This window comes from Muntiacus reevesi, chromosome 4 (genome assembly GCF_963930625.1).
Source record: "Muntiacus reevesi chromosome 4, mMunRee1.1, whole genome shotgun sequence".
Taxonomy (NCBI): domain Eukaryota; kingdom Metazoa; phylum Chordata; class Mammalia; order Artiodactyla; family Cervidae; genus Muntiacus; species Muntiacus reevesi.
The window spans coordinates 39309768-39336991 of NC_089252.1; the positions used below are offsets into that span (position 1 = coordinate 39309768).

The following is a 27224-nucleotide window of genomic DNA, read 5'->3' on the forward strand; positions in this document are numbered from 1 at the left end:
CTGGGAAATATTGAAGACAGGAGGAGAAGGGGACGACAGAGGATGAGATGGTAGAATGGCATCAGCAACTCACTGGACATGAGTCTGAACAAGCTCCAGGAATTGGTGACGGACAGAGAAGCCTAGTGTGATGCCATCCATGGGGTCGCAAACAGTCAGACATGGCTGAGCGACTGATCTGAACTGACTGAATACTCAGCAAATGCATCAGCCATGTATGGATTCATTCTGGATCCAAGCTCAATTTTTTTTTCTTCTCAATAGGAATTTTAGAGTTGATCTGCTGGCACTTGGCCAGACTAAAAAGGAAGAATGGACTGAATCACAGGGGAGTCACCCTTCTGGGTTCTGTTCATTCGACAGTCAGCATTCACCTATTTCCTTACTGTTTGTTGAAAGACTCTCCACTGGATCTGAGTCATCCGGAGGGGTGAACTGGCCGTGATGCAAATACCCCTCCTCCTGCACCCTTCATGGAGCCCTGCCTGGGCAAGACTCGAGACCTGAGTGCAGAGGGACCTGTACCCTAGTCTGGGACTTGTGACAGCTTAGCCCATGTCTGCAGTGCTCTGGGGTGCCTGGCCAGTCCCCCTAACTCTCAGAGGGCTTTCTGGTCTCTTTCACCAACCATATGTGTACCAGTCATACTTCAAGGACCAAGCTAATAAAAACAGCATCACCTTGTGGAAAGAGACCCCAAACCTGGCTGATAACTTCTGGTGAAGCCACTGTCATCCCACACAGATATCAGTGATTCAGTGATGGCCTCTTTCCTCTGACCTCTTTAGAGGACAGAATTTCATTTCCTGTCTTTTTAATTGCAAAGGAAACAGTGTTCGCTGCCGGTAAATTTGGAGACTTTGAAAAGCCACACGAAAAATTAGAATCACTTGTAATTCTATCATCCAAAGGGGAGAATCTCTGTTCACATTTTGATAAACCTTTCTTTAGTTGACTTTTATCACATACATATGAAATACATATGCATACTTATAATTTATTAGATATAAGTTGAAGTCACAAAATACATGCTGTTTGTCGTCTGCATTTTCCTCGTAGTATATTTCCTAAATCTTTATTCTTCAGAAGCATCATTGTAATAACCTGCACAGTGTTCATTTACTATTATGGGAGGTACTGTGATGAGCGTTGGCTCAGTGTTTTTCTTTAGGGGACATTGCCAGAGGTGGGATTCCTGGGTCACGATATATACTCTGGTCAGGCTGCACTGCCCATTGGAAGTCCATTCATGCTGATCGGTGTGGAGGGCTGGTCTGGGGACACTTGGTAACACTGGGTGTCATACTTCTTTTGGTTCATAAATCTCTTTAAGTGAGGAAGTATACCTTGTTGCTTTAATTACTAGTCATCATGTTTATTGGCCGTTTGTTTATTTTCTTATTAAGATGGTTTTCCTTTCCCTACTGCTTGCCAAATATTGTTCTTTTGTCTGTCTTGTGTTCAAAAAATCCTTTTTTCCCCCATTTTATCATTTGCTTTTTAATACTATAAATGTTTTATTTTGATAATATAAAAATTTTTAATCTTACAAATCCACTCATCTGTCCTGGGATGTTTCAGCTTTCATTTCTTGTGTTTTATAAAGTCCATGCCCCCAAAACAAATAAGAAATTCATCTCTTTATTTCTGGGATTTTGTGTGCATGTCTTACTACGTCTAGATTTTTAATTCATCTGAAATTTTAAAAAATAGCATGGATCTGTTTTGGTTTTTTTTCTCCCTAATCCATAGATGAAGCTGTGCTTCAGTAAAACTTAGTCACAAAATAGGCTGTGGGTTGATTGGTCCCGACAGCCTTAGTTTGCCTATCCCTGTTTTAGCTGAATTTTTGAATCTTTTTAAGTCCTTCATCGTCATCTCCCTTACAAATACAAAAAAAGTGTTTGTGTGTGTGTGTGTATATATATGTATGTATATTGTCACACACACAAATACTTTCTATGTGTGTATATGTTACACTATCCTACGGACAGAGGAACCTGGTGGTCTACAGTCTGTGGGGCCCCAAAGAGTCAGACACAAGTGAGGGCAATGATGATGATACTATATGTATGTGTGTGTGTGTGTGTGTGTGTGTGTGTATATATATATATATATATATATGGAGAGAGAGGAATTTGGTTAAAGTATCTTATAAAATGATTTGGGAGAAATATGGCATCTTTATAACATAGGGTCTTCCCATCAGTCAACACCCAGCATCATCTGTGTCCATCACCAACCAAAGTTTTATAGTTTCTTGTTGCTGGTTCATTTCAGTCCTTGCAGTGTTTCTCATTGTAGTTGCCACTTGTGACTAGGATCTGTCAGGGTTCCCACACCCCCTGCCTCTTCCCTGATTCACTGGAATGATCACAGGACTAGGCTGTTGTGTTCAGAACAGGACAAGGGAGAAGACCCCCCCCACCCCCTCACCAACCAGGCAGGTCAGTGGAGCTACTGCAGCTGGGGTTCCAGGACCAGCTTCTACCCCGCTCCCCACCCACACCAACTCTAACTTCTCATCTCTTCTTTCAGTTACCTTTTCACCAGGCCACCAGCCTCCAGGAGGCTCAGGGCAGCTAGAACTTTAGTTGTTTCTTAACCCCGAGATTCATCCAATACATGGCATGATCTCACGTGACAACGAGACACCAAAAAGCACACAGAACTGAGTGAATTGACTTTAGATCGAACCTGATGGAGGAGCCTCCTCCCCCGGCCAGGTGGAGTGAGGGGTGTGGCAGAGGCTCAAAGCCCACAGGACACTGCCACGCCCTCCCCCCACCCCGTGAGCTCCCCTGGAGGAGGGGGTTGGTCCCCTCTTCTAGGGAGCTGCAGAGGGAAGGCGGCGGCTGTTGGGGAATCCTTTCTGCCGCAGGCTCCCTGAGGTCCGAATGATGCCGGTCTGAACTCTCCAAACTGCTTTCTTCTGAAATGTGCTGTGACGACATCCATCCTCTCAGCTCTTTTGTCTTCCCCTCGGAGCTCCTCCCTCTCCTTCCAGCCGTTAGGTCTCCTCACTTTGCCCAAGGGGGAGCTGCCTTGGCTTCCTGCCCCTCCGTCTCAGACACCCCTTGGCCCTTTGATTGATACATGTGCTTGTCTTTCAGACATACTTCTTGCCCACAGCCGGCAAAGGTGCTCTGTGAGGGGTGTAAAACTAGGTACTTCCCATATGAATACATGATGAGTTTGCTGAGACCTCTAAGAGGGAGGTTTAATGAGGAATTGCAGTGGCTTCATGGGGAATATTGCAACCTGGATTCTCCATAAACCAGGACCACCATCTCTCCCTTCCGACCACTTTCTGTCTCACCGCTTACCCACAGGGGCCCAGGAAACAGCAATTAATTTTTTTAATTAAATTTACTTTTGGCACTGCGGGGTCTTCACTGCTGCACGAGGCTTTCTCTAGTTGCGGTAAGTGGGGGCTGCTCTCTAGGTGTGGCGCACCGTCTTCTCGTTGCTGTGGCTTGTCTGGTTTCAGGGCGCAGGCTCTGGAGCGCGGGCTCAGTCAGCAGTTGTGGTACACAGGCTTAGTTGCCCCACGGCATGTGCGATCCTCTTGGACCAGGAATTGAACCCATGTCCCCCTGCGTTGGCAGGTGGATTCTTAACCACTGGACCACCAGGAGAGGCCAGCAATTCGTTTTGATATTAGCCCAAACGAAACATAATTCAGAGGAGCAGTCACCCTCAGTATATTACGTATATGTTTTCTGATGCTTCCTACCCTCTTCCTCTTCCCATCACCCCTCCTCGGTCACAATGATCCTACCTTCCCTCTTTATGAAACTGAACGATTGGGGAAAACCCCAAATTCAATAATCAGGACTTGAAGCCTCTCAATCTCTAGTCTGGTTTGTGATTCCAGTGACAGAAGAGCCTCCTTCCACTATGTGTGTGTGTGTGTGTCCCCTCCCGGGGGCAAGGGGACATGCTGCTTCTGCCGGTTCCCACGTGTGATCCCCCCTTTGTAACGGAATGTCATCTGCTCTGTTTCAGAGTTCCTTGAAAAGGAGAGGCAGCCGGGAAGCGTACAAAGAGAAGAAAGCCTTCACCCAGGTAAGCAGCATCTCACTTTCACGCGACATCTCCTCATTTTGAGTTTTCTTGAAAAGTGTGAGCGTCACCTTGAATATCGCCAAAGAATCACCACCTGCGCAAATACCTGGACTCTCACCCAGAGCCCCCATTGGGTGAAAGTTGTCTTCCCAAACCAAGAGCTCTTCCCTTTTTTTTCTTTCACCGGTCGGCTGGTGGTTTCCTCAAGAAGAAGGAGAACAGACCAACTTCCTGGGCAGCGTAATTGGGTGCCGTTCAGGGCTCTGCTGTGTTCTCAGATGGTGATGGGCATTCTGGCCATCAAAGTCAGTCACACAGTAAGAGAGTGAGATAGCACAGCTGCCGTCACGTCGGGTCGTCTAGAAAGCATCGTTTTGAGGGTTGGAGTTTTTTTTTTTTTTTAGTGCACAAGCTGAATAGTATCTTAAATTGTCCTAATCGAAAGCAAGGTGTTCTTTGCAAGGTGGTCTGAGTGGGGCTCTCCCTATGCACAGTGCATCATGTCCTTCAGAACTTCTTAGCTTTTCTGAGCACTCTGCATTTCTTTCTTTCTTTTCTAAATTGCTACTAGTATTAGATGTTGGAAAGAACAAGGCTTCTTTGGGTTGTCCACTCCCTGGAGGCCCCAGAGCGAGGAGTGATGAGAGAGACACCGTGGAGCGTCCAGGGAACTACAAGCCCCAGTGCCTCCCCGCTGTGAATTCCCCCGCCCCATTCCCTTGCTTCTCTCCTCTCCCTGAAGCCTCCTTCCCCACAGCAGCTCTCATGGAAGGCCGGGCCCAGTGAGCTGGAGAAACATCAAGGCTTAGCTGTTTTCTTCCACGTCTCTGCTGCCCAAATCTCACTTCAGAACTGCTAATAATGGGGCATTAACGCCTGTTGTCTCCAGATGCTGGGCGCTTCAGCCCCTGGCCTTTAATACCGTTTCAACTTCCTGGCTTCTGACCGGGAAAGGGCTGTTCTTTAAAAGCGTCATCTTTGCGCATCGTGGAGTGACAGGTGCAGTGCCCTCACAGGGGGCCAGTGAGGCTGGGGGCAGGAGGGGACCCAAGAGCGGGATCATTGAGCGGGGAGTTTCTGTCTGGCAGAACGGAGGAGCTGAGCACCTTGGGAACTGCAGGTCTGCAGCCAAAACTCAGAGGAAACTGCCGCCCCGGCTCAAGGTAGGAGCACGAGCAGCAGTCGTCGGCGCTGGGGTGCTGGCCAGAGGCAGACTTGCAAGCCAGAGAATATATACCCACAGCGTTATATTTCTGTTGCTTGTCAAGGCCTTTCCGCTGGTGGCGGCGGTGGTGGTCCTGTGTGCGTCCTCCCCCACCCCGGACCGTGCTGGGCTTCTCTGCTGCACCACGAAGGGTCACGGGTCACGTGGGCAGGCTACTGGATCTGCTTCATGCTCCTTCCTGGAGCTGTCGGACCGTCTCCTGAAACCAGAGCTCGAGGTCGGCCTCGCCCCTCCCGGGGAGCCTTGGCAGAGTTCTAGAAAGTCTTCAGTTACCAGATAAGATGGGTGTCTGGCCCGTGCTGCTACAGCTGAGGCTGTGATTCCCCCATCATATCAGAAGTTGGCCTCCTGTCCCAGAACAGGCCAAGCCCGGCTTCCCCCAACCTCCCCTTACCCTGCACACCGACTCCGGCTGCCCCCACTGAGCAATGAAGTTGACCACACACTCCCTCGGTTTCAAAGACGGCCTTTTTGTTTGTATCAAAACCTGTGTTAATCCTGGTGGCAGGGCTGGCTGTGCATGGGTGTTGCATAGAAACAAAGCATGCTTTCATCATATGTTAGAATTCCTGGTGTGGGGGTAGTTTCTTTCCTTAAGGAGCTGGAGCCTTTTTGGATATTTGGTCAATCTTCAGGTAATCTATGAATCGGACACTCACTAGGGTATGTCATGGAATCCTGCTTTTTTACCCGGCCTGGATTTAAGTTCGAGGAGACAGAGGAGGAGGATGGTTCTGATTTAGAATCAGACTCATGGGGAATGGCAGGGGATGGGGGGACAGTGTAAGGTTTCCAGAAGTCAAGGTGATTTGAGGGCTTGCTGGGGTTGTGTACCATGTAGGGGGGTGCAGATAAATGCTTCTATCTGAGCACAGAGCCCTGGGGAACACCAGACTCCATGTGCATCCTCTGACAGCTCAGCTCAACTTTTGGGGAAACAACCCTCAGGAGAGACAGCCTGAGACGCCCTGACCCTGGTTTGAGACAGAAGCGTCCTGAACTGTGCAGGGGGCTCTGCCGCTCGGCTGCCGCCATCTCAAGGGCTTACCAGCCGTGAGTCTCCAGAGAGGGTGGGTCAGGACACTGGTCCCACCTGGGGCTCTGCTCAGGCTTGAGTGCCAGGCTGAAGGTGAAATTCCCCTGGGACAGGTGACGTTCCCCTCCACTGTCTCCACGGCTGTCCCCAGGCACTGAAGTGAACTTCTGTGCTTGAGGTGGAGACAGGATGGTGTAGGTGAGTCTAGACTTAGGACAAACACCAGCTACCAGGTTCATGATCCTGCTAAACATCTTCCTATCCTGGGCTTGTCACCCCCGATGTGATTCATTTCCAAAGTACTGACACTCTATCTCCACTGACACCTGTTGTAGTTTATTCAGACCCCTTCCTGTGACAACAAAGACCTCTCTGTATTTGGACACATAGATTTCTTATAAATCTATATTTATCAAAAAATTTAAGAAGATGCTTTTGATCTGCTTTCAAAAGTTCTAAGAACCTGGTTTGTTTAATATGCCAATTTCTGGTACAGAGTTGGTATTCAGTATTTCCTGAAGGAATGAATGAATAACAAATAAGTAGGCTTTTCCCCTTAGTGCTAAGTTAGGATTAAATATAGTATGTGTTTTATGGCCCATGTATTCCTGTGTAGGCCCTGTAAAAATGTACATCATTACCCCAACAGTGATGGTAACCTATCTTGCTCCATTGCGTGGGGCAGTCAGCTTTATTTCCAGTTGTCGCAGAACCCCTTATTATGTCCACCTTTGTTGTTGTTCAGTTGCTAAATTGTGTCTGACTCTTTGCGACCCCGTGGATTGCAGCACACCAGGCTTCCCTGTCCTTTACCATCTCCTGGAATTTGCTCAAACTCATATCCATTGAGTCAGTGATGCCATCCAACCATCTCATCCTTTGTGGTCCCCTTCTCCTCCTGCCTTCAATCTTTCCCATCATCAGAGTCTTTTCCAATGAATCAGCCCTTCACATCAGGTGGCCAAAATATTGGAGCTTCAGCTTCAACATCAGTCCTTCCAATGAATATTCAAAGTTGATTTCCTTTAGGATTGACTGGTTTGATCTCCCTGCAGTCCAAGAGACTCTCAAGAGTCTTCTCCAGCACCACACTTCAAAAGCACCAATTCTTTGGTGTTCAGCCTAACCAAAACCAAACCTGACCCTTAATGTGATAAGTTATACATCATGAAGACTGTGCCCTCTTCCCAGTGACATTTATATATCACTCTCCTGATATGCAAAGAGGAAGAAAAAAAGTTACTTGCTCCTTTCCCCCAAATTCATTGAGTTTCAGACAAAGCAGAAAGTTGGCTTCAGGTCTACTGGTGGGAGGAGGCAAGGTAGGGGCTCCCAGGGAGGTCTTTCTGCCCAGTGGTGAGTGTGCAGCAGGAACTGGTGGAGAATGAACCGTGTTCTCCGGGTGTGAGACCTGCGCCAACCTTGCTGACCCGTCTGCACAAGTGACCAGCTGGAAGAGCTCCCCGCCACCCCCAGGGTTGACTTGCTGGTTTGATGACTTTTCCTCCGCTGGTGATGGGATGTGACCACCAGATAAGGAGGGAGACTTTGTCTAAGTCTTGGTTCCCAGAACAGCCTTTTGGAACTTGATAGCCCGTCACAGAGGAAGGAGTCATGACACTGGTCACTGTTGCCAGCCACCCAGTTGTCATTTATGAAACCGTAGCATGAGCCCAGATCCAGAATTGATGCAGCTCCAGGGTGTGGAGGCCGCACAGGGAAGGGAAGGGTCACTCTCTAGTTGGTCCTAAAAGGGCCTTCTGGACCTCGGTCCAGCAGTGCGGGGTTTTAGCAGACAGCCTGCTCCCGTGACCCTCCAGAGTCCTCTGGGTACCTGAGGAGCCCTACTTTTTAGATTTTAAACCACTTAACACCTTGCCTTGGGTTTCTGGGATTAATTTCCTGCTGTCACAGCCACTAAAATGTGCTGAAGTCGAGTGTGCGTGGGGAGAGGGTGTGAGTCACCCAGGCCTTCAGTTTACAGTATCCATCTCATACTAACCGCCAGAGCCGGGTGCTTACTCCGCAGCTTAACATCCAGAGGCCCTCATGCCCATCATCTCAAGTCATCCTCACATCCTCCCTGGGATGAGTTGGGGGAGGAGGATAGGGGAGTTGCCTTATCTTAGGTTCTCAGCAGATTTGTGGAAAGCCAGGCTGATTCAGGGTCACCTGGCCTCCCCATCCCGTTAGTACCTGTGAAGTGCTGGCGACCCCTCTGTTGAAGGAGGAGGTGAGTGGCTACAGGTAGAAGTTGGCACGGAGGCCTGTCCACCTGCCCCAGGCTAAGTTAGGGGTCTGGGGTGTCTCACAGGTCAGGATGGACCCAGAGAGGCAGAGTGAGTCGCCACATTGCTGACGGTGCTGGGCTTTATTTCACTCATTCCTCTCCATTCATCTCCTGGGTGATGGTTTTCATGTGCATGTTTGCCCACACTACTTGTTTGGTGTCTTTTGTTCCTGAGACCAAGCAGGCCTTGGTGCCCCAGTGAAGGACCAGGCCTGCCCCATCTGTCATGGCCCCTCCCGGTGGAGCCCATGCACCAGGACGGGAAGACTGGTGTGTGGTGTCTGTGTGTGTGAGGGGTGAGGTTCGAGGAAAATCGTCAAAAACAGGAAGGTGCGATATTTTCAAATAACCCTAGTCTGGGCTCTCTCTCCGGGCAGGATGACAGCGCGGATCTGAGGTGCCAGCTCCAGTTTGCCAAAGAGGAGGGCTCGCTGATGCTCAGGAAGATGGCCAAGCTGGGGCGGGAGAAGGACCGGCTGGAGCAGGAGCTGCAGAGGTACAGGGCCCTCTACGGGGATGCCGACAGCCCCCTGCCCACGGGCGAGGCCGGCGGGCCGCCCAGCACCCGCGAGGCCGAGCTGAAGCTGCGGCTGAGGCTGGTGGAGGAGGAGGCCAGCATCTTGGGCCGGAAGATCGTGGAGCTGGAGGTGGAAAACCGGGGCCTCAAGGCCGAGATGGAAGACCTGCGTGGCCGGGAACCCCTGCCCGGTGGGCCGACCTCGCCCTTCGGGGGGGACACCCTGGAGTCCTCGGCCGAGCTGCGCCGGCACCTGCAGTTCGTGGAGGAGGAGGCGGAGCTGCTGCGGCGGTCCATCTCCGAGATCGAGGACCACAACCGGCAGCTGACCCACGAGCTGAGCAAGTTCAAGTTCGAGCCGAGGCCCGAGCCAGGCTGGCTGGCGGGGGGCGGGGCGCCCCTGCAGGACGAGCTCCAGGCGGCGCGGCTGCCGGTGAGCGAGCTGAGCGGGGAGGTTCTGACGCTGCAGCCCGGCCCGCGCGCGCCGAGCCCGCGGGACAGCGATGCTGACAGCGACACGGGTCGGAGGAGCGACGACGGCGAGGACGTCCGCGTGCAGCCGCGCCGGGAGGGCCCCATTGGCGGCGAGAGCGACTCAGAGGAGACCTTCGAGAAGACCTCGGGCTTCGGCAGCGGGAGGCCGTCGGAGGCCGGGGAGTGCCCGGCGGAGCTGCTGCGCGCGCGGGAGGACTCAGAGCGCCTGGCGAGCATCAGGCACGAGGCAGAGCAGCTGGAGCGCGCGGTGGAGCGCATCATCACGGACACCGAGGCCGCGCTCCCGGGCGGAGAGGCCTCGCCCGGGGCCTGCGGCCAGGGCACCAGGGAGGAGCCCCAGCTGCTGGGGACCCTCAACGCGAGGATGAAGGCCTTCAGGAAAGAGCTCCAGGCCTTCCTGGAGCAGGTGGAGCGGCTGGGGGAGGGCCTGTCCCCGCTGCCCCAGCTCACCGAGTCATCCAGCTTCCTGTCCTCTGTGACCTCCGTGTCCCGGGACTCCCCGGTGGGGAACCTGGGCAAGGAGCTGGGCCCGGACCAGCAGGTAAGGGGGCTCCTGGCTCTGCCTCCCTGCTCCGTCCTGCTCCTCCTCCTTCTCGCTGGCCTTGCCGCGCTCCAACTCACCTTGCTCACGGCTGCTTGGTTATGATCGCAAACCTGCATTGTACTAAAGCCTCAAGTTTCAACCAAAGCCTTTCTGTTGGTTGGGTTTCTCTCTCTCTCTTTTTTTTTTTTTTTTTGGTTTGGTTTGGTTTAGCTCTCTTTCGTTTCCTTGTTTCTTTCCCCCATTCCCTTTTATTTTTAACCATGCCACTGCTCTTGGCTAAGAGGTCCTCCCTCTTGACACGAGGCTAACCCACTGGCAGCGCCAAGGATGGACGCGTTTTGTCCCTTCTTTTTTTGGCGTCCTCAACGACCAGCCATCTTGATGAAGAAGCAAAGAGGAGTTTGAAGCGCAGTGTGAGCGCTCTTCGAAGTCAGGATAATTAGCAGATGCCTCGGGAGTAGGTGCATCCATGCCTGGGATCACCGCCCCAGGGACAGTCCAGCCCACTGGCTTCCTCTGCGACACAGCTGGGGCAGGCAAGGAGCATGGTGGAGAGAAGGATGGCTCTGACGGCACCCCCGGAGCCGAGGGCAGCGAGTGGCGGGGCCTGGACAGTTCTCCCTGCACCGCCCTGGACTCTGGCGTTCGATGCCCAATGCCCAACTGCGGGCGAGTCTCACTCCCCCGTCCCCACCGCATGCGCCTCGTAACCAGCGTGTTGCATTCTCCTCCCCTTTCTCTGTTTGCCTTTCAGATCTCTCAGCCTGCCGTTTTGCTGCTCCTCCTCCTGGCTCTGTTCTCTCCTCTCTCTGATGCCGCTGTGTTTACGTTGGTTTCTCTGGCCATGCTTTTCCTCATTCCATAGATTTCCAGCTGTCTTGTCTACCTTCCCCACCCCACCTCACCCTCTTGTCCTTTGTATTTTGTTTAAAATTGTAAGACAAGAACAAAAGCAAAAAAACCAAATCCCTCCCATGCACCTCACAGTCCAAACTGAGAGATCAGATGGAGTGGCAGCCGGGGCAGGAGCGAGGGGAGGAGCGGGGTCACCTCCATCTCCGCGCCGCACGGGAGCTGCACCGCCGAGCCGATGGGGATGCTGGAAGCTGCCGTCCCGGAGCCCCGAGCTGCTTCAGCCTTGAGGTGAGCAGGGTTCCCCTTCACCTTCCCACTCCTCCTTCGCTGTGTGTCTGTGTGATGGTTCCCACCTAGGTCCAAGGCCCCTAGGGAATGTGATGGGGATGTGGGGCATGTGAGATCGGGGGGTACTTAACTGAATCAGAGTCCACGGCATACAACTGAACTGAGGGGCTCACACAGGGTGAGGGCAGGGGGCCTGGAAACGAAGCAAAGCGACTAGACCGGTTCATGAGGCTGTGTGGCTGCTTGTCAGGCAGTGAGGAAAGTAGGACTGAAAACCAAGACTGTCCCACCTGTGTGTCATGCCCCCCCCAACCTGCTCCAGACATAGGGCAGAACTGGGGATGCTCTTCTGACCCAGGGGCTCTTAAGCAGTCTCTGTTTTCATAGCAACACATGTCCACAAATCTCACAGTCACCATGGGTAGTACTGCTTTTCCTCATCCCATAGTTTTCCAGCTGCCTACTTTCCCCACCCCACCTCACCCCCTTGTCCTTTGTATTTTGTTTAAAATTGTAAGACAAGAACAAAAGCAAAAAAGCGAATCCCTCCCATGCACCTCACAGTCCAAACTGAGAGATCAGATGGATTGGCAACTGGGGCAGGAGCGAGGGAAGGAGCGGGGTCCTGTTATAGGTCACAGTTGTCCCATCAGCAAAGGCTCCTCCCTTTAGGTAATTCCACCAGGACAGAGGGTAGGTGGCCCTGAGGGGCGCATCTGGCCCTGGTACCACCTGTCGAGGAAGTTGCTGCAGGGTTAGGCCACGTGTTCTGCATTAGGAAAGGTCAGGGTGTTTGGTTCCAGAAGCAAATAGAAGCTCACTTCTCAGAGTCAGGTGAGAAAGTCCCCTAAGAGTGCTAGGTGCTGTGAAACATCAAGTATGAATAATAATCAAGAACCAGAAGGAATATGTCTTGCTGTTGAAGACTGCCTGGCAGGAAAGGGTGTCACGGCTCCAATATCTGGTACCAATTTTCTGTTTCTTCTGGTGTGATTTTATAACTGTCAATGTACAGTAAAAATGGGCAAAAACTAGCCGATCAGACTACATCAAATGACAGCACGTGTAAGGCCAAAACCAGCCTATCTGCATCTTGTCCTGCACACAGGTCAGAGGCTGGGCCACATAGCCAGTCTTCTCTGCCCCCCGGAGGCCCTTTCTCCTCTGGTTGGTCCTGTCCCGGCGCCCTCCTCTCTCTATACACCGTCCAGGGTGTCCTGTCTAAGCGTGTCCGGGCCACTGTGTGAGGTCAGAGGACTCCCTCCCCTGCACCCTCAGGCCCTGCTGGTTCCCCAGGAGGGACAAGTCTGCCCCCCGCTCTCCCAGTCACGTGTGCTCTGCACAGCTTCAGAAACCGCAGTGAATCTGGAGAGAGGAAGACGCTTTGCTGAAACAGTGTCATGGGAAAATAAACCTTCGTAAAAGGGCGCATGGCAGTTAGCTAGTGCTGTGTGGTGACTTAGGGTCACCGAGTAATAGGGCTCAGAAGGGATCTTCAGACAGACCCCTCATTCTACAAGTGGGAAGAAAGCGCGAGGCAGCGTCAGCAAATTCTCCCCGACCCCAGCTAGGTCCAGAACTGCCTCCTTGGGTCTCTCTGCACCCCTGCCCCTCCCGTGAGGAGTGCTACTATACACCAGAGGCTGGTCCCCACTGACCACCCCCCTCCCAGGCCTGGACATTCCAGCAGGCGCTCCATCTCATTGGAGGGCATTTCCAAATACAGATCACTAGGGTGACTAATCTTATGCCAGCTATCTTGCCATGGAATGTTTCTTCTTTCAAGCATCTGTTTGGTTTTCTTTAATTTTATACACTCTAATGAGACAGTAAAAAAATAAAAAACAACTCGGTAAAAGGCAAGGTCCAGGAGCATCATTGTCTAAAAGGGGAAACTGATTTACCCAGGAGTTAGACATGCTTTGTTCTGACTTTTTATTCACCAAGGCATTTCACACAGGAGAGAAAACTCATGTATGCAGACACAGTGTTAAAGTACTTTCTAAAAGATGACACATGTTTCCTGACCCCTCTGACGACTCCACAGTTTTTCCTTTCATGACGAGAGGAGCCCCATGTTGATCCCACGTAGGGTCTGGGTCTCCGTGGAGTGGCTGTGTGTCCCTGGCATGGATGTCACCCTGACAGACTGCTCAGCTTAGCCTCTGAGTGTGATATTGGGTTAAAGGATTGTACAGTGGACAGTTCTAGAGGGCAGAACACTCAGAACCCTTGAGTGAAGACTTCACTGACTTCATTGCCAACACTTGCTTTCCCATGAGGCTCTACTGGAAATAGTACACACAGGGCAGCTGGCCAGAGAAGCGACTGTGGGTTAAAGACACGGGGCACGGATGCCATGGAGCGCCGTGTAACTGGGGGGGGAGGCAGACAGAGCAGACCTTTTCATCTAGAACGGGGCTGAGACTGAGGCAAGGTGTACGGCTCGCAGGTTTTTTGTTTTTAAATTGATGTATAGTTGATTTACAGTGTTGTGTTAATTTCTGCTGTAAGGCAGAATGACTTAGTTACACGCATACATACAGTCTTTTTCATATTCTTTTCCATGAAGCTTTATTACAGGATATTGAATATAGTTCCCTGTGCTATACAATATGACCTTGTGTATCCATCCTATGTATGCTAGTTGGCATTTGCTAATCCCGTCCTCTTACTCCCCCTTGCTAACAGTGTCTGGACTTCCTCTTCCATTGCCCTTGACGTGACCTTGGTTTGTCTGCACACTCTGACTACTCTTAAACACATGTGAATTTCCTTCAGCCCTTGGCTCCTTGGAGGTGCTAGTGGAGGGGTTGATAGAAGCCACCCAGGATCTGTGGCTTCAAAGAAGAAGCAACTTTCTGAATGGAAGCTGAAGTTTAGAAGATTCCTCAAGTCCCATTTGTGAAGTGACTTCTGTGTCTTTTTGCCTTATAGATTTTCACGTTTGGGGAAAGGGGACAGAAGTTAAGTGCTTATTTGGGAAGATTTGGGTAGACACCGAATCTTAGTAGTAGGTTTAACTACTACTTGTACTAGTAGTACCAGCAGCAGCAGTCACAATAAGGCGAGAAAGAAAATAACTGCCTTCTTACTCAGTAGCATGTTAGCAGATCCTGTGATCTGTGTGGTGGGAGGCCCGCCCCTCGGGCTGCACACGCTGAACTCGGGGGGCACGGTGTGTCCATGTCCACGCCCAGCCCCTCAGAGCTGCCGCAGCCAGAGAGAGCCAAAGTCCCAACCTGCCAGCACCCACGAGCCTGCTAAGGCAGCTACAGAAAAGTTAACTGCTCAGAGGAGAACAAAGTGAGCGGACTTCAGAAGGGCCAGTACTCCGGTTGCCTGTTTCTCTCGGTGGCTGCCAGCAAGAGTCCCACGTGGCACAGGCGCGTCTTCCCAGGCTTTGCTCCCTGGGGCTCCCGGCGAGTCTGCTGAGAGATTCCATCTGTTAAGAGAGGAGGATACGGAATATGTGGTTTGGAATGTGCCGGGCGCCTTAAAAATAGTGCTGAAGGAGGAGCAGCAGAGCAGGGGCACCGGTCAGATTACACGTAAATATGAGACCGAGCCTATGCCCAGAGGATCGAGTTTCTGGGTCAGAAATCCCGGAGTTCTTCTCCCGAGCCCCTCCTCCGTCCTTTCATCAACGAGAGCACTCTTCAGTCTCAGCTGTGACATACCAGCCTCGATGAAAGGACGTGGGGTTTATATGCCAAGTACTCGGGCACAGGTGCTGACCCGATAAACCGCTTTGGAAGGGAGCGGTAGCAGAACTGGCCCGAACAAAATGGAAGTCATGGGAGATGAGGTCACAGGGAGGGAGGCAGAATTGGAGTCCCGGTGAATGAGTAGCATTGTTGTTATCTAGTAGTGGCAATGTGAAAAGGTTTTTTGGTTTGATTTGGTTTTTGTTTGTGTATTGAGATAGTGAAGTTGTCTTTAGTGTGGAAAGTAACTTATACGCCACTTTCTCTGAAGATGTCCGGGAAATGAGCAGTATAGTCATTGTAGTATACGCCATGTGAATGAGGAAGGCTGGGGTGTGGATTCCCCAGCAATAACACAGGGAGGTGGTCGGGGTGTTGAGATGAACACGTGTCCATGGTGTGGGGGCCACCCGGGAAGGCGTCGGCTGAACGTAAACCGACCGAGTAGGACGAGGTGAATGTGTTTGGTGACTAATCAGAATCTTAGATGGGTGGGCAAAGGATGGTTCTGGGAACTCGGTGATGAAGGGGAAGTATGTGTTTTTGGAGGGAATCTCTGTGTTGTGTAAAACCTTTCTCCACGTATGGTCATGTGTATGAGCATGTGCAGTTGTATAGCGGTGGTGGAGTCATTCTGAATGGCAGTTTCTGCCATCACCTGTTTGTATTTTGATTTTTCTAACACTAGAGTGGCAGCATCCTACCTAGGAGCAACTACTTGTCCACAGAGCTTTATTTCTTTTAATGTTTGCTTCTTTTTATTTTTGGCTGTGCTGGGTCTTTGTTGCTGTGTGCAGGCTTTTCTTTAGTTGGGGTGAGCGGCAGTTCCTCTCTCGCTGCGGTGCTCCGGCTTCTCTTTGCCGTGGCTTCTCCTGTTGCAGAGCACAGGTTCTAGGGCACACAGGCTTTGATACCCTGTGACATGTGGGATCTTCTCGGACCAGGGATCGAACCCGTGTCCCCTCCATTGCAGGGGTGGATTCTTAACCACTGGACTGGTGGGCAGCACATCATGCTTCAATGTTAACAATGCCTGAGATTTTTAATAGGACAGTGTTTCCATCTCTAAAAAACATGTCATAAAGGAGCTCAGCCTCCTCTGTCATTGTCATTTGGACATTAAGGCATAAAAGATGGATTTTACCAGTAACCGTTTTATTGAAGATTCCTGTAGGTATTTTAATGTAAAATGTAGCAGGCAGACCTTGTGCAGCTCCTTCAAGGCACTGGCGTCTGTTCAGTGAAGGAGCCCCAGGCCACTCACCCTAAGCATCCTGGGGGGAACTCTGGGCAAAAAAAGAGAGGCCTCCCGGCAGGGCAGTAAAAACTCTGACAAGGAAGCATGAACTCATTAATTACGCAGCTGAGAGAGACACTCAGGGACTCGGGCAGTTAGTCCAGAAAGCCGTGTGTGAGGCAGTCATGCATAGCCATCAGCCTTGTCAGCTCTGATGCCCGCAGCTTCTAGGAAGTCGTCTAGAAGCTGCCTCATGTGGGGCTGCCTCCTCTTGGCCTGGTTTGTGGCGCTGTAGTGGCCGAAGCCCAGGTGATGGCACCGCTCACTGGCCCGGCTGCCAGGTTAGAGGTGCGGGTAGGGCTCCGGGGGAGCTGCCGGGCATTGCTTGCTGCACCCGAGTTTGTCTCGTCACTCCACGTGCCCCTGCCTCATGCTTGGGTCTGTCCCTTGTCTTCCGCTTGGGCCAAGTTCTCACTGCCACTAAACCCCTTCCTTTGTCCCACCAATCTGTCGGGGGCTCCCCCAAACAGTGTACCCACTAAACCCCTTCTTTTGTCTCACCAACCAGCTCAGGGTCTCCCCCGAACAGAGTGTATCAATAAAGGAGCTTCAGGGTCGGCTTGCGCAGGTAGTCAGACCACATCAGGAAGAGGCAGAGAGACTGACAGACACCACCTGGAAGGTAAAGAGGACTTGGGTCCAGCACCACCTTCTCTGTCCGCAGGGCCCCGAGAGAGAGAGACAGAGGATGGGCACTGCTTTATAGGGACTCCATCTCACGCACCAACTGGGCAGCCTGGGCTTAGGGCTGGAGGGCACATGGATAAGGGCACCTGGTCAAGCTGCCTGCCTCGGGGGTCTCACAAAGATCACTGTCTCCCTTCCTACTGGAAAGCATGCTTTTCCATCCTGACATTGGTCAGTATATGGTCTCAGGAGACGTGGGTGAGATTCCTGGTTTGGGAAGATCCCCAGGAAAAGGGAATGGCAACCCACTCCAGTATTCTTGCCTGGAGAATCCTCATGGACAGAGGAGCCTGGCGGGCTGCAGTCCGTGGGGTCGCAAAGAGTCAGACATGACTGAGGGACTAACACCACAACAGACAAGCTTGCCTGCAGCCAGAACCAGTAAAGGGCCTTCCATGCCGCTGGACATGAAAGTGTGTCCATAATGTCCAGTGTCTGCAGATTGGTACATTTCAGGTCAATATCAGGTCGGTTTTCTGCTAGATACATTGACAATTCACTCATTTTATTTAAAAAGCTGCCACTAATTGGGCTGTGGCCTTATCAGCTCTTTTAGCCATTTTAGAGTAACCTGGTCCTGGCTCAAAATCCTCATTCACTAAGAGCTTCCCCAGAGTTACCAGGACCTGGGATCACTGTCTCCAGGCCTCCAAGGTAACTGCCACCCCTGACACACCCGAGACACAAACCCAGGCTCAAATCACAGTGACTGCTGCTCAGACCTTTTGTGTTTGTTCCTGGAAGAAATCTGTTATCTTTAAAAACAAAAACCAGATGATCTTGAGATGGCACCACAGTGTTTCAAATGCATGTCCTATGCACAGTAAGGTATCTGTATGCACTTACTCTGGCAAGCAATGTGTATGCCACCTAAGCCCCATGTTGTCCGTGGTTGTGCTCATCTAAATGGGTTAAAAACTGATCAAGGGAGTGCCTTCTGCCATGAAGCTCCAGGAGAGCCAAGCCAGGTACCACTAGACATGTCCCCCTTTTTAAAGTTATTTTTACAAGTCAAGTTTCACATATTATCACCAAAGAAAAATAATTTCATATCACCTGAAGGCTAATCCCTAAGGAATTTAGCTGCTGCTGCTGTTTTTTTTTTTACATTGCACCAAAAATCATGTTTAAAAGTGAGTTTATCCCTGGAGGTGCTGTCAGCAGAACTGCAGGATCCTGGTGTTTCTAGTACTGGATTCAGGATAAAGGACTGTGGGGTGAAGACTCTCCCAGCCTAGGCTGGAGGGGCTGAGCAGTCATCCAGGCTTGTTCAAAGGGGAAGGGAAGGGGGTCTCCTCACCTCCCCAAGGGCCAGGGACACGACTCTGAGACTTGGGACATGCAGGGGATCCTGGAACAGAAGGCAGCAAGGGCCTTGGAGGAAGAGGGAGCAGAGCGAGCCAGTCAGGAAGGGACGTTTCTAAGAGGTTATAGATCAAAAAATAAACTAAAAAACAGGCCCTCCCAGGGCTGTGCCTCCAGGAGCCAGTCCCGGGGCACCTCAGGGACCCGCCTGGCACTGGGCGCGCACATCGGGGATCGGTTGCACTCGGCAGCTGGAAGCTCACCAGGGTCAGTCAATGGCCTGAGATAACACACAAATAAATTGCAGACACCGGGCTTCCAGCAGCCCAGCCGCCCCCCTCCTGTCTAGCTCCATGTCCACAGGGGACAGAGCCAGTGCTGGGACTCAGGGCTGCTAAGCGTGTGAGTGAAACTGCCTGTTTTTCATGTTATCTGGGATAGCTTCAGGTGCCGAGGTCTGGTGTCAGCACCCAACTTAGTACTTTCTCTAGTACTTTAGGGGAACAAAACCCAACCCACCTGTTGGTTTTTGACACAAGAGGGGGTGTTAGGGTAATAGCAAGACTGGCATTCTAACCCTTTCTGGTCAGTGGAGCAAAAGACTCTCAGCCTGTGTATCACTTTAGCCACCATGGATGCTATTCCCGTGCCTTATCTGCACCCCATGGGCAGTTGAGTACTAGCTTGTCTTCATTCTGTCTGGGGCTGTGGGAACCTAGGGCCCAGCAAGTCAAGGGGGAACGACTCCCACGTATTCGGCCTGGATACCTGCAATGTGCCAAGGCACAAGGTACCAGCCCCGGAGGGCAAACAGGGTCTGCCCCTGGGTCAGCTGTGAGCCCTGCCTCCAAGAGACAGTGCTCCTGAAGGGGTCTAAGGAACATCAAAAAACCTCACAAGCAACCCCACAATGAGAAATGATGCTGACGCCTCCCCTTGAAGGGGCATTCTCCTCTGAGTCAGGAAGCGCTCGGGGTTTTGTGAAGAGCGAGCCCATCGAGGAGTTTACTAAACGCTGGGAGTTGGGGGATGAGGTTTCTGAGTTTTCCATTCCAGGCGGAATGGCCACTGGCAGACTCAGTTGGGGGGCAGGTGGGGACAGCCGCCCGTCACGGCGCTTCTCTTCTTCGTCCAAGGTGGAGGAGGAACGCCGCTGCGCCCTGCGGCGGCGGGACCGGGAGGCCAACGGCCTGGCCCTGCAGAGCTCCCTGCACGAGCGCGCCTGGGGTGACGAGCGGCACCTGCTGCAGCAGGAGCTGCGCTCCCTGAAGCAGAACATCTTCCTCTTCTACGTCAAGCTCAGGTGGCTGCTCAAGCACTGGCGCCAAGGGAGGCAGGCGGAGGACGACGCGGAGGACTTCATGGAGGTAGCTCGGCCCGGGAGTTGTGTGGAGTTTGTTCCTGATCCGCAGGCCCTGCTGTCCGCCTGCCCCACCCCGCTCCGCACACAGCCATGTTCTGATACCTCAGGTTATCTTCTCACGCCCAGTCCAGGCAGAGCAAAGGCAGTGGGTTGTTCAGTGCTGCCCAGGGAACTCATTTGAAGAACGCGCTGGTCTGTAACCCCATCCTGCAGCCAGGCTTTTTGCTGCCACGTCTTTCTGCTGATGGATGGATTCGTTATCACCCCCAAAGTCCTTTACTGGTTCATTCCACAGTGATGGTTTGCAAACCTGGCTCTGATGCGGTCTCTCTGAGCTCCAGGGGGAGCTTTCTCACAGCCTCCGAAATCTGTATATGAGGCATATACCTACTTAGGCCTCAATTCCCGGGTTCACGGCAGGACCAGAGCTATTTGCCTTCTGATTGATGGTTATTGATTAAGGCAGAGTGGCTTTCAGCTCTGCAGGCTCCTCTCTGGCGAGCACAGGGCTGGAGCTGCTGGTGTCTGCTGCTCTGGCTGCCTCGTGGGCTGTTCCAGGGCCCTGTGGCAGTTGGTTCCTCTTGGCCACCAAAGACCCTCTGCTCCCACTCCCCTCAGCAGTGTGTGCAGTTTTAAGACATCCTGAGAGTGGGAAGATACAATGATGCTCTTGCCTCAGGGTGGAGAACTTCTTCAACAGCAAATTCAACCTGCTTCCAGATAGCCATGACCTAGAAAACCATCATTAAGCAAAACCTGGAAGTAGTTGTCAAGTTTTCTATTGATCAGTACTTTGGAGACCCTCCTCCTCTTACTGTAACTGAGAGCAGGAATGATTTATAAATAGTAATATTTCTAATCTCCTCTAATAAACTGGGCACCCTCTCTGTGAGGTTTAGATGGAGAAAGTGGCCAATGAGTGAAGTGGTCACTATGAGCCTGATAGGAGGAGAGGGATGAGAAGTGAAATCGTGATAACCTCTGAAGTGGGTGATGAACCTCAGGCATTAAAACTCAGGCTGAGGGCAGAAGCATTTGGCTGTTATTGTCCCCTCCTGCCATTTCAGAGCGAGCTTCCAGAGACCTTCCCCAGGCTTGGGGAGCTTGGCATCCAGGGGGACACAAAGGCAGACAGTCCAGACCGAGATGACGATGGGCCAAGCTGTGGCTTTTCCCTGGGAGAACGCTCGCCGCAGATGGGTGACCATGGATCACGGCTGCAGCCCACAGACGGGGGGCAGCCCTACAGGCAGGTGGGTGCTAGTCTCAGCTCATTCTCCCTGCACTGGGGGGAGAGGACCCCTAGCCTGTCCCTCTCATCCGTTCATGCACTGGTGTTCCCAGGGGCAGAGAGCTCTAGTTTACTTGGCTCATTCACATAAATGAGGACATAGGAAGGGCGCATCAATTGAGCCCCCTCAAGGCCAGTGAATGTACCTCAGGAAGAGGAGAAAACAGTACTGGATAAGGTGGCTCATGTCTTATATAGAGGGTGACCACTCTTGCAAGGAAGCGGTGCCCTCATCACTCATTTAGGGCTTTGTTGTTGTTGTTGTTTGCTGGCGGGCAACATAATGCAGGAGGAAAAGCAAGCTTGTTTGTCTTTTTATCTCCAAATGTGTATAAAGTGTTTCAGGTTGTTTTTAAGCCACACGAAACATAATGTCCCCAATACAAATATTGGATGACACTTGAAGCAAAAATGAAAGCATGTATAAAGAGAGGTGGGCTTTCCGTGTAGAACCTTAAGTAACTATCAGTGTTGCCAAAAGCCCCATTTATTTTTATAAGCAAACAGGCCCCTGCTGGATAAGCCAAGAGATGCTCTGGGTACCCCAGGTTGGTTGTGCTTTTCTGCAAAACTGAAGCTGTGATGGGTTTGGAGTGCCCGGATCCTGCCTGCAAAGCTAAAACATTTTTGCTCCCGGGCTTCCTGGCCTGAGACTCTCCTGACCTCATGTTGCTTCTTTGAGGGTCTGGCAGGGAGAGCCTGGATCTGGGGGGGAGGCACAGGGCGGGGTGACCCCGGGCGCAGCTGCAGCCACCCCGTCACAGCCAGTTCGGGCCCTCCCTGCACACTGCACTCCACAGCTGCGGCCCCTCCCTCTGCCCAGAGCATATGTGTGTGTGGGGGGGGGGTGGGGGGGGCGGTGGGTTGTGGTTAGGATGGTTAGGACGGCAGCAGAGTGTGGACTCAGATCAGAGGAGGAAAGTGACGCCTCCCTAGCTCACGCCTGGGGGAGTGTTCCTCCTTCCCCCACCTTTTCTCTGATACAACTCAGATTTTCACAGTTGAAGTCCTGATTTCTACACATATCTTCACCCTTCATTCTCCCAGAATAACAGGACTCAAGAAAGACGTTATATTTTCAAAGGAACTTTTAATTACCATTATTAGGAGGTCTGTCATGAGGCCAGTGTCCATGGGGGAGATTTTTTTAGCTCATGGAATGAGTTTTCCAGCAAAGATCTAGTTAGAAAATAAAATGCTTCTTTGCAAAACATCCCCTAAAATCGAGCAGTTTTCTTAGTTTTTAAAAGCGGTGCTGTCAGGCAGTCCCACAGTATATCCGTGACTCACATAGAATTCCTCATTGGCTGCTTAGCCACAGACCCGCTGCCTCCGAGAGCATGTGTGGGGTGTTTCCCACGTGTACATCCAAATGCTTTGGGAAAGGGGGAAAAAGGAACACAGCTGGTTTCCCTAACAGTAGTCATGGAAGATTCTCCCTGTGAGATGCAGACCTATGGAAAGTCACGCAGCTGGAACCTCCTGTTCTGTGCATCTTAAAGTCATCTTTTGCTGCTGCCTCCTTCCATCATTCGTGTCTCAGCATTTCCGCTTTAAAGCAGAGGTGGACCACTGTGTCCCTACTTTGTACAGAGGCATGCAGATGGGCTAATGGGGGTGGCGTCCACGTGGGCAGAATCAGATCTGCCTTTAATGGGCCCGTCTGCCCACGGCAGTCCAGTGCACGAGGCCGTCCATCTGAGGACACAAGATTAATGAGCTCTACTGTAAGCGACAGCTGGCGCCCGGCAGTGCACTCCTCGGGAGGGAGGTCTGTCCATCCTGTACCAGCCAGGCGGCCTAGACACGGGAGCCAGGCACGTGTCTCAGGGAGCGGCCCCTCGAGCCGCACCCGCCTCAGAAACTCCGAGGGCCTCCCAAGGCGATAAGCGGAGTGGGAAATGTGGCCTGACTTCTTTCCCAAGGATAAATTAGCAGGGGACAAAATTTCCCAGACCTTGCCTTGTGTCACAGTGAACAGTCTCACAGCTGAACAGGGTGGATGGCAACATTTATCATGTCAAAGGAGGTTAAAAAAATTTGCATGTATCAAGTCAACGTTGGAAATACTTCATTAAAATCCATCAGATTGGAAAACGTTTGGCTCTGCAAACATTCCGCACAGACTGACGAGGCAGCAGGGACCCACCTGTTCTGGAGGCAGTGAGCACTTTGAGTTCACCCAGCCTTCTGCAGGGCCCCAGGCTGGGGACAAGCACCAAGACGCCTGTGACCATGTTGAGTTTCTGAGGCCAGCACTACTACCGCCAAGTATGCCTTTGACAGTTAGTAGTCATTCCTGAAATCAGGTTTTTAAACACAGGGTGGTTAATAGTGCCGGATATATGACCCTGGGGTTCCAGTCTTCCCAGAATTGGATTAAGTCATTAAAAGAGAAGTTACTTTTTCATTCAGGGATGTGACATAATACTCTTTGTTAAAGCATCTAAGTGTAAGTGTGGAGTGGGCAATCTAATGCAATTATGAAAAAGTGAAAATGTTTAGTCGCCCAGTTGTGTCCGACTCTTTGCAACTCCATGGACTATAGCCTGCTGGCTCCTCAGTCCATGGAATTCTCCAGGCAAGAATACGGGAGTGGGTTGCCATGTCCTTTTCCAGGGGATCTTCCTAACCCAGGGATCGAACCCAGGTCTCTTGCATTGCAGCAGATCATTTACCATTTACTGTTTCGTGTTCAGATCTTCAAGCCTTCAATTGCCACTGGTCCCCGAGGGCCCTCCTCAGGATCCAGCCTGAGGACTGGGGGGGTCTGCTCCCTGGGTCTTTGTCATTGCCCTGGGACTCGGAGGCCCCCCCAGCTCAAAGCCAGCCTTTCCCTGTAGACAGAGTGCCTTTGGCTCTGGGACCTCCTGGGCCTGCACTCACTCGGTGCCCAGCAGCCTACTCGCTGACAGCCCGTTCTTTCTACTCTGCCCGAGAGACAGAAACTTCCAGAAACAGCACTTCCACACATCTGATTTTACATTTTAAATAAGGCGGCACTCCTCTTGAGCCTTGATAGCTTTTATGTTTCATTTTTGTATGTTGCACCAGATTCATTTCACAGACTGAGGCAGGCAACTCTGTGAAAGTAACCAGACCAGAGTTTATGATTAGGCAATACTTTATTTTTGCTGTTTATTTTTGTTCCTGTTACTGTGAAAGTAGCATGTGTTCACGGCGTGGAAAGTCACAAGTAAGAAAACATTCCTGAGGAAATACTCTCAGCTCCAGCCCCACCTCCCCGACCTACCTGTGGCCGGCAGGTAGTTTGTGACACACCTTTCCGAGTGTTGTGGCACAAGCTCTGATACACTAATGAGCTTGCCAGTAATCAGTTCGTTTTTCCCATCTGGTCACTTGACTTCCATCACACTTGTCCTGGTTTCTTTGACGCCTTTGGCGACAGTTCCGGGTCTATAACTTGTTCAATCTGCATCCATTTGTCCTCTCACACACCCACCTTTACTCTTCAGAGGCCCTCAGTGAAAATGACGGGAGACCTGCAGGCATGGAGTCCTCCTGGTCCAGGTCACCCAGTGTATTTGCAGCCGGTGGACACGTGAGTTCTGTCCATAGACGAGTCCGTCATCTCTGCAAGCTTCCATCAGAGATTATATTTTCACAGCCAGTCTTTAATGACTCATTCTCCTTTATCTGTGGGGGATAACGGTTTTAGAAAAGAATCTTTAATCTGTATGTAATAATGAAGGTAAGAATGACAAATGGCTTATTTGTTAAAATGTTGCTGGATTAAAATGTTGTAGGGTTCCTAGGTGGCGCAGTGGTAAAGACTCTGCCTGCCAATGCAGGAGATAGAAGAGATGCAGGTTTGATCCCTGGGTCAGGAAGATCCCCTGAAGTAGGAAATGGCTATCCACGGCAGTGTTCTTGTCTGGAGAATCCCATGGACAGAGGAGCCTGGTGGGCTACAGTCTCTGGGGTTGCAGTTGGACGTGACTAACAGACCAAGTGCACACAGACATGTAGAGGTAATCTCAGTGAAGGATGACTTGGCACCCCTGCTGGTGAGGGAGTTACTTCTACTGAACCTGCAAGAGGCCCCCCTCTTTATATGTATCAAATAGGAACTATGCATGTGTGTGTATGTGGAAGTGGGCGGGGGGTGGTCAGGGCAGCCAACCACAGCATTCCAGGACTCTGCCTAAGTGAGTATGAGGCAGAGGCCAGCACCTCTATTTTTTTTTTTTTCCAGCATCTCTATTTTGTGATTGACTTTTTGTGGGTCAGCCTGTAGCAGCAGGTCAGTACCTCTGTTCAAATTTTAGATTACACCCGTCTCCAAAGTCAGTGGCTCTGATGCAGCAGAGTGGTTGATGTTAAGTGTAGCTCTTTCACAGAATTACTTATGTGCATGTCTTAGAAATCTTAAGCAAAAGTGAGTCTGTAAAATAGCTGGTGTTGCCTCACCAACTGGTCTGCTACCTTTTGATAAACTTCTTTTCTATTTCTATTAACATGTGTCCTATAATTGGATAGGGCTTCCCTGATAGCTCAGTTGGTAAAGAATCCGCCTGCAATGCAGGAGACCCTGGTTTGATTTCTGGGTCAGGAAGATCTGCTGGAGAAGGGACAGGCTACCCACTCCAGTACTCTTAGGCTTCCCTTGTGGCTTAGCTGGTAAAGAATCTGCCTGCAATGCAGGACACCTGGGTTCTATCCCTCGGTTGGGAAGATCCCCTGGAAGGAAAAGGCTACCCACTCCAGTATTCTGGCCTAGAGAATTTCAGGGACTCTATAGTCCATGGGGTCTCAAAGAGTCAGACACGACTGAGTGACTTCCACTTATAATTGGATAACAGTCCTATTGGTCAAAGCCCAGCCTGTTATTTTAACACTTTATAGCACAAACTCCTGATGCCTACTGAGAGGTTATTCAAGCTTGAGAGGGCTGAAATGCCCTTAGAATTGAGAAGGAAATTGTGGAAACATTTTATCCTGCTTCTTTGTAAGAAGACCAATAAGCTGATTTTAAAGAAATTGGGAAGTTGGCCTTTTTAATTACAATTGCTCATACTTACCAGAAGGACTTCCCTGGGGGTTCAGAGGATAAGGCTTCTGCCTGCACTGCAAAAGACCTGGGTTTGATCCCCAGGTCAGGAAGATCCCATGGAGAAGGAAATGGCAACCCACTCCAGTACTCTTGCCTGGAAAATGCCATGGAGGGAGGAGCCTGGTAGGCTACAGTCAATGGGATCACAAAGAGTCGTACACGACTGAGCAATTTCACTTCTTGTATACTTACCAGATATATAAGTTAAAAGGTTGTAGAGCTCAGTCACCTGGCACAGAAGATTCTGAGAGCTCTGTATCTAACAAGACTTTCACCTGAAGACCTAGTCTTGATTCCATCCTTGACTTGATTTGGGTCTTTCTACCAAAAATATAGCTCAGCAAACGGCCACCACTGGGAGAAGTGAGAATAGTAACTTCTAGGTGTTCTTTCAGGGGGGCTACTGTTATTTCTGTCGATGTGGGGGATGGAATTTGCTTCACAGAGATTAGCCGTCTTTGTTTATTTTTGGCTGTGCTGGATCTTCATTGCAGCAAGGAGTTGTGGTTGCTTGGCCTTCTCATTGCAGTGGCTGCTCATGTGAAGCACAGGCTATAGGCACGCAGGCTTCAGTAGTGGTAGCACTCAGGCGCAGTAGTTGCAGTGTACAGGCTCAGTATTTGGGGCACATAGGCTTAAATGCTCTGTGACCTGTTAGACCTTCCTGGAACCAGGCATTAAACCCGTGTCTCCTGTATTGGTGGGCGTATTCTTAACTACTAGACCCCTAGAGAAGCCCTAGATTAGCTATCTTTAAACTTAAGGCTTGGGCAGGGTTATGATGCCAGAATTCACATATGCTGGCGGGCTTGTCCAGTCTTGGGTAGCACAGGCAGACCTGGATTGCAGTCAGGCTCCACACTGCCTCACAGCCAGACAGGTCCCCTGTTGCTGTGGGTCCTCCCCTGTGACAAGGGCACGTGCCACTGTGCACTCAGGCTCGATGTGAGATGCAAACACTGTCCTGTAGGTGAAGGATCAACACCCCTGGCCCACTGGGTGTTAGTTACTGGTGTTAGTTACCATCATTGGGTTTCTGTGTGTGTAACAGTCAGTTGGAAGGATCAGTGCCTGTCTATGGCTCATTCTGGGTCTTCAGAAGTTTTCTCTTGGACATAGTTCTTGCCGTGGTTCTCCAGTGGCAGAACTAGGTTGGCTGCGTGCAGGTCACATGCTTTGCCC

General features: G+C 51.2%; 1 protein-coding gene across 3 annotated transcripts in view; it reads left to right on the top strand.

Moving 5' to 3' along the window:
- MTCL1 (microtubule crosslinking factor 1) overlaps window positions 1-27224 on the top strand; it is a 115723-nt gene that overhangs the window by 67119 nt on the left and 21380 nt on the right. Inside the window, exons 4-9 of one of the 3 annotated variants that reach the window (XM_065932559.1) lie at window positions 4009-4068; window positions 5157-5231; window positions 8997-10172; window positions 11163-11318; window positions 19451-19681; window positions 20745-20930. In XM_065932559.1, coding sequence (XP_065788631.1) covers window positions 4009-4068; window positions 5157-5231; window positions 8997-10172; window positions 11163-11318; window positions 19451-19681; window positions 20745-20930 — 1884 coding nt within the window. Of the gene's footprint in view, window positions 1-4008; window positions 4069-5156; window positions 5232-8996; window positions 10173-11162; window positions 11319-16830; window positions 16945-19450; window positions 19682-20744; window positions 20931-27224 lie in introns of all 3 variants that reach the window. The other 2 variants (XM_065932561.1, XM_065932560.1) reach the window with 2 other exon arrangements.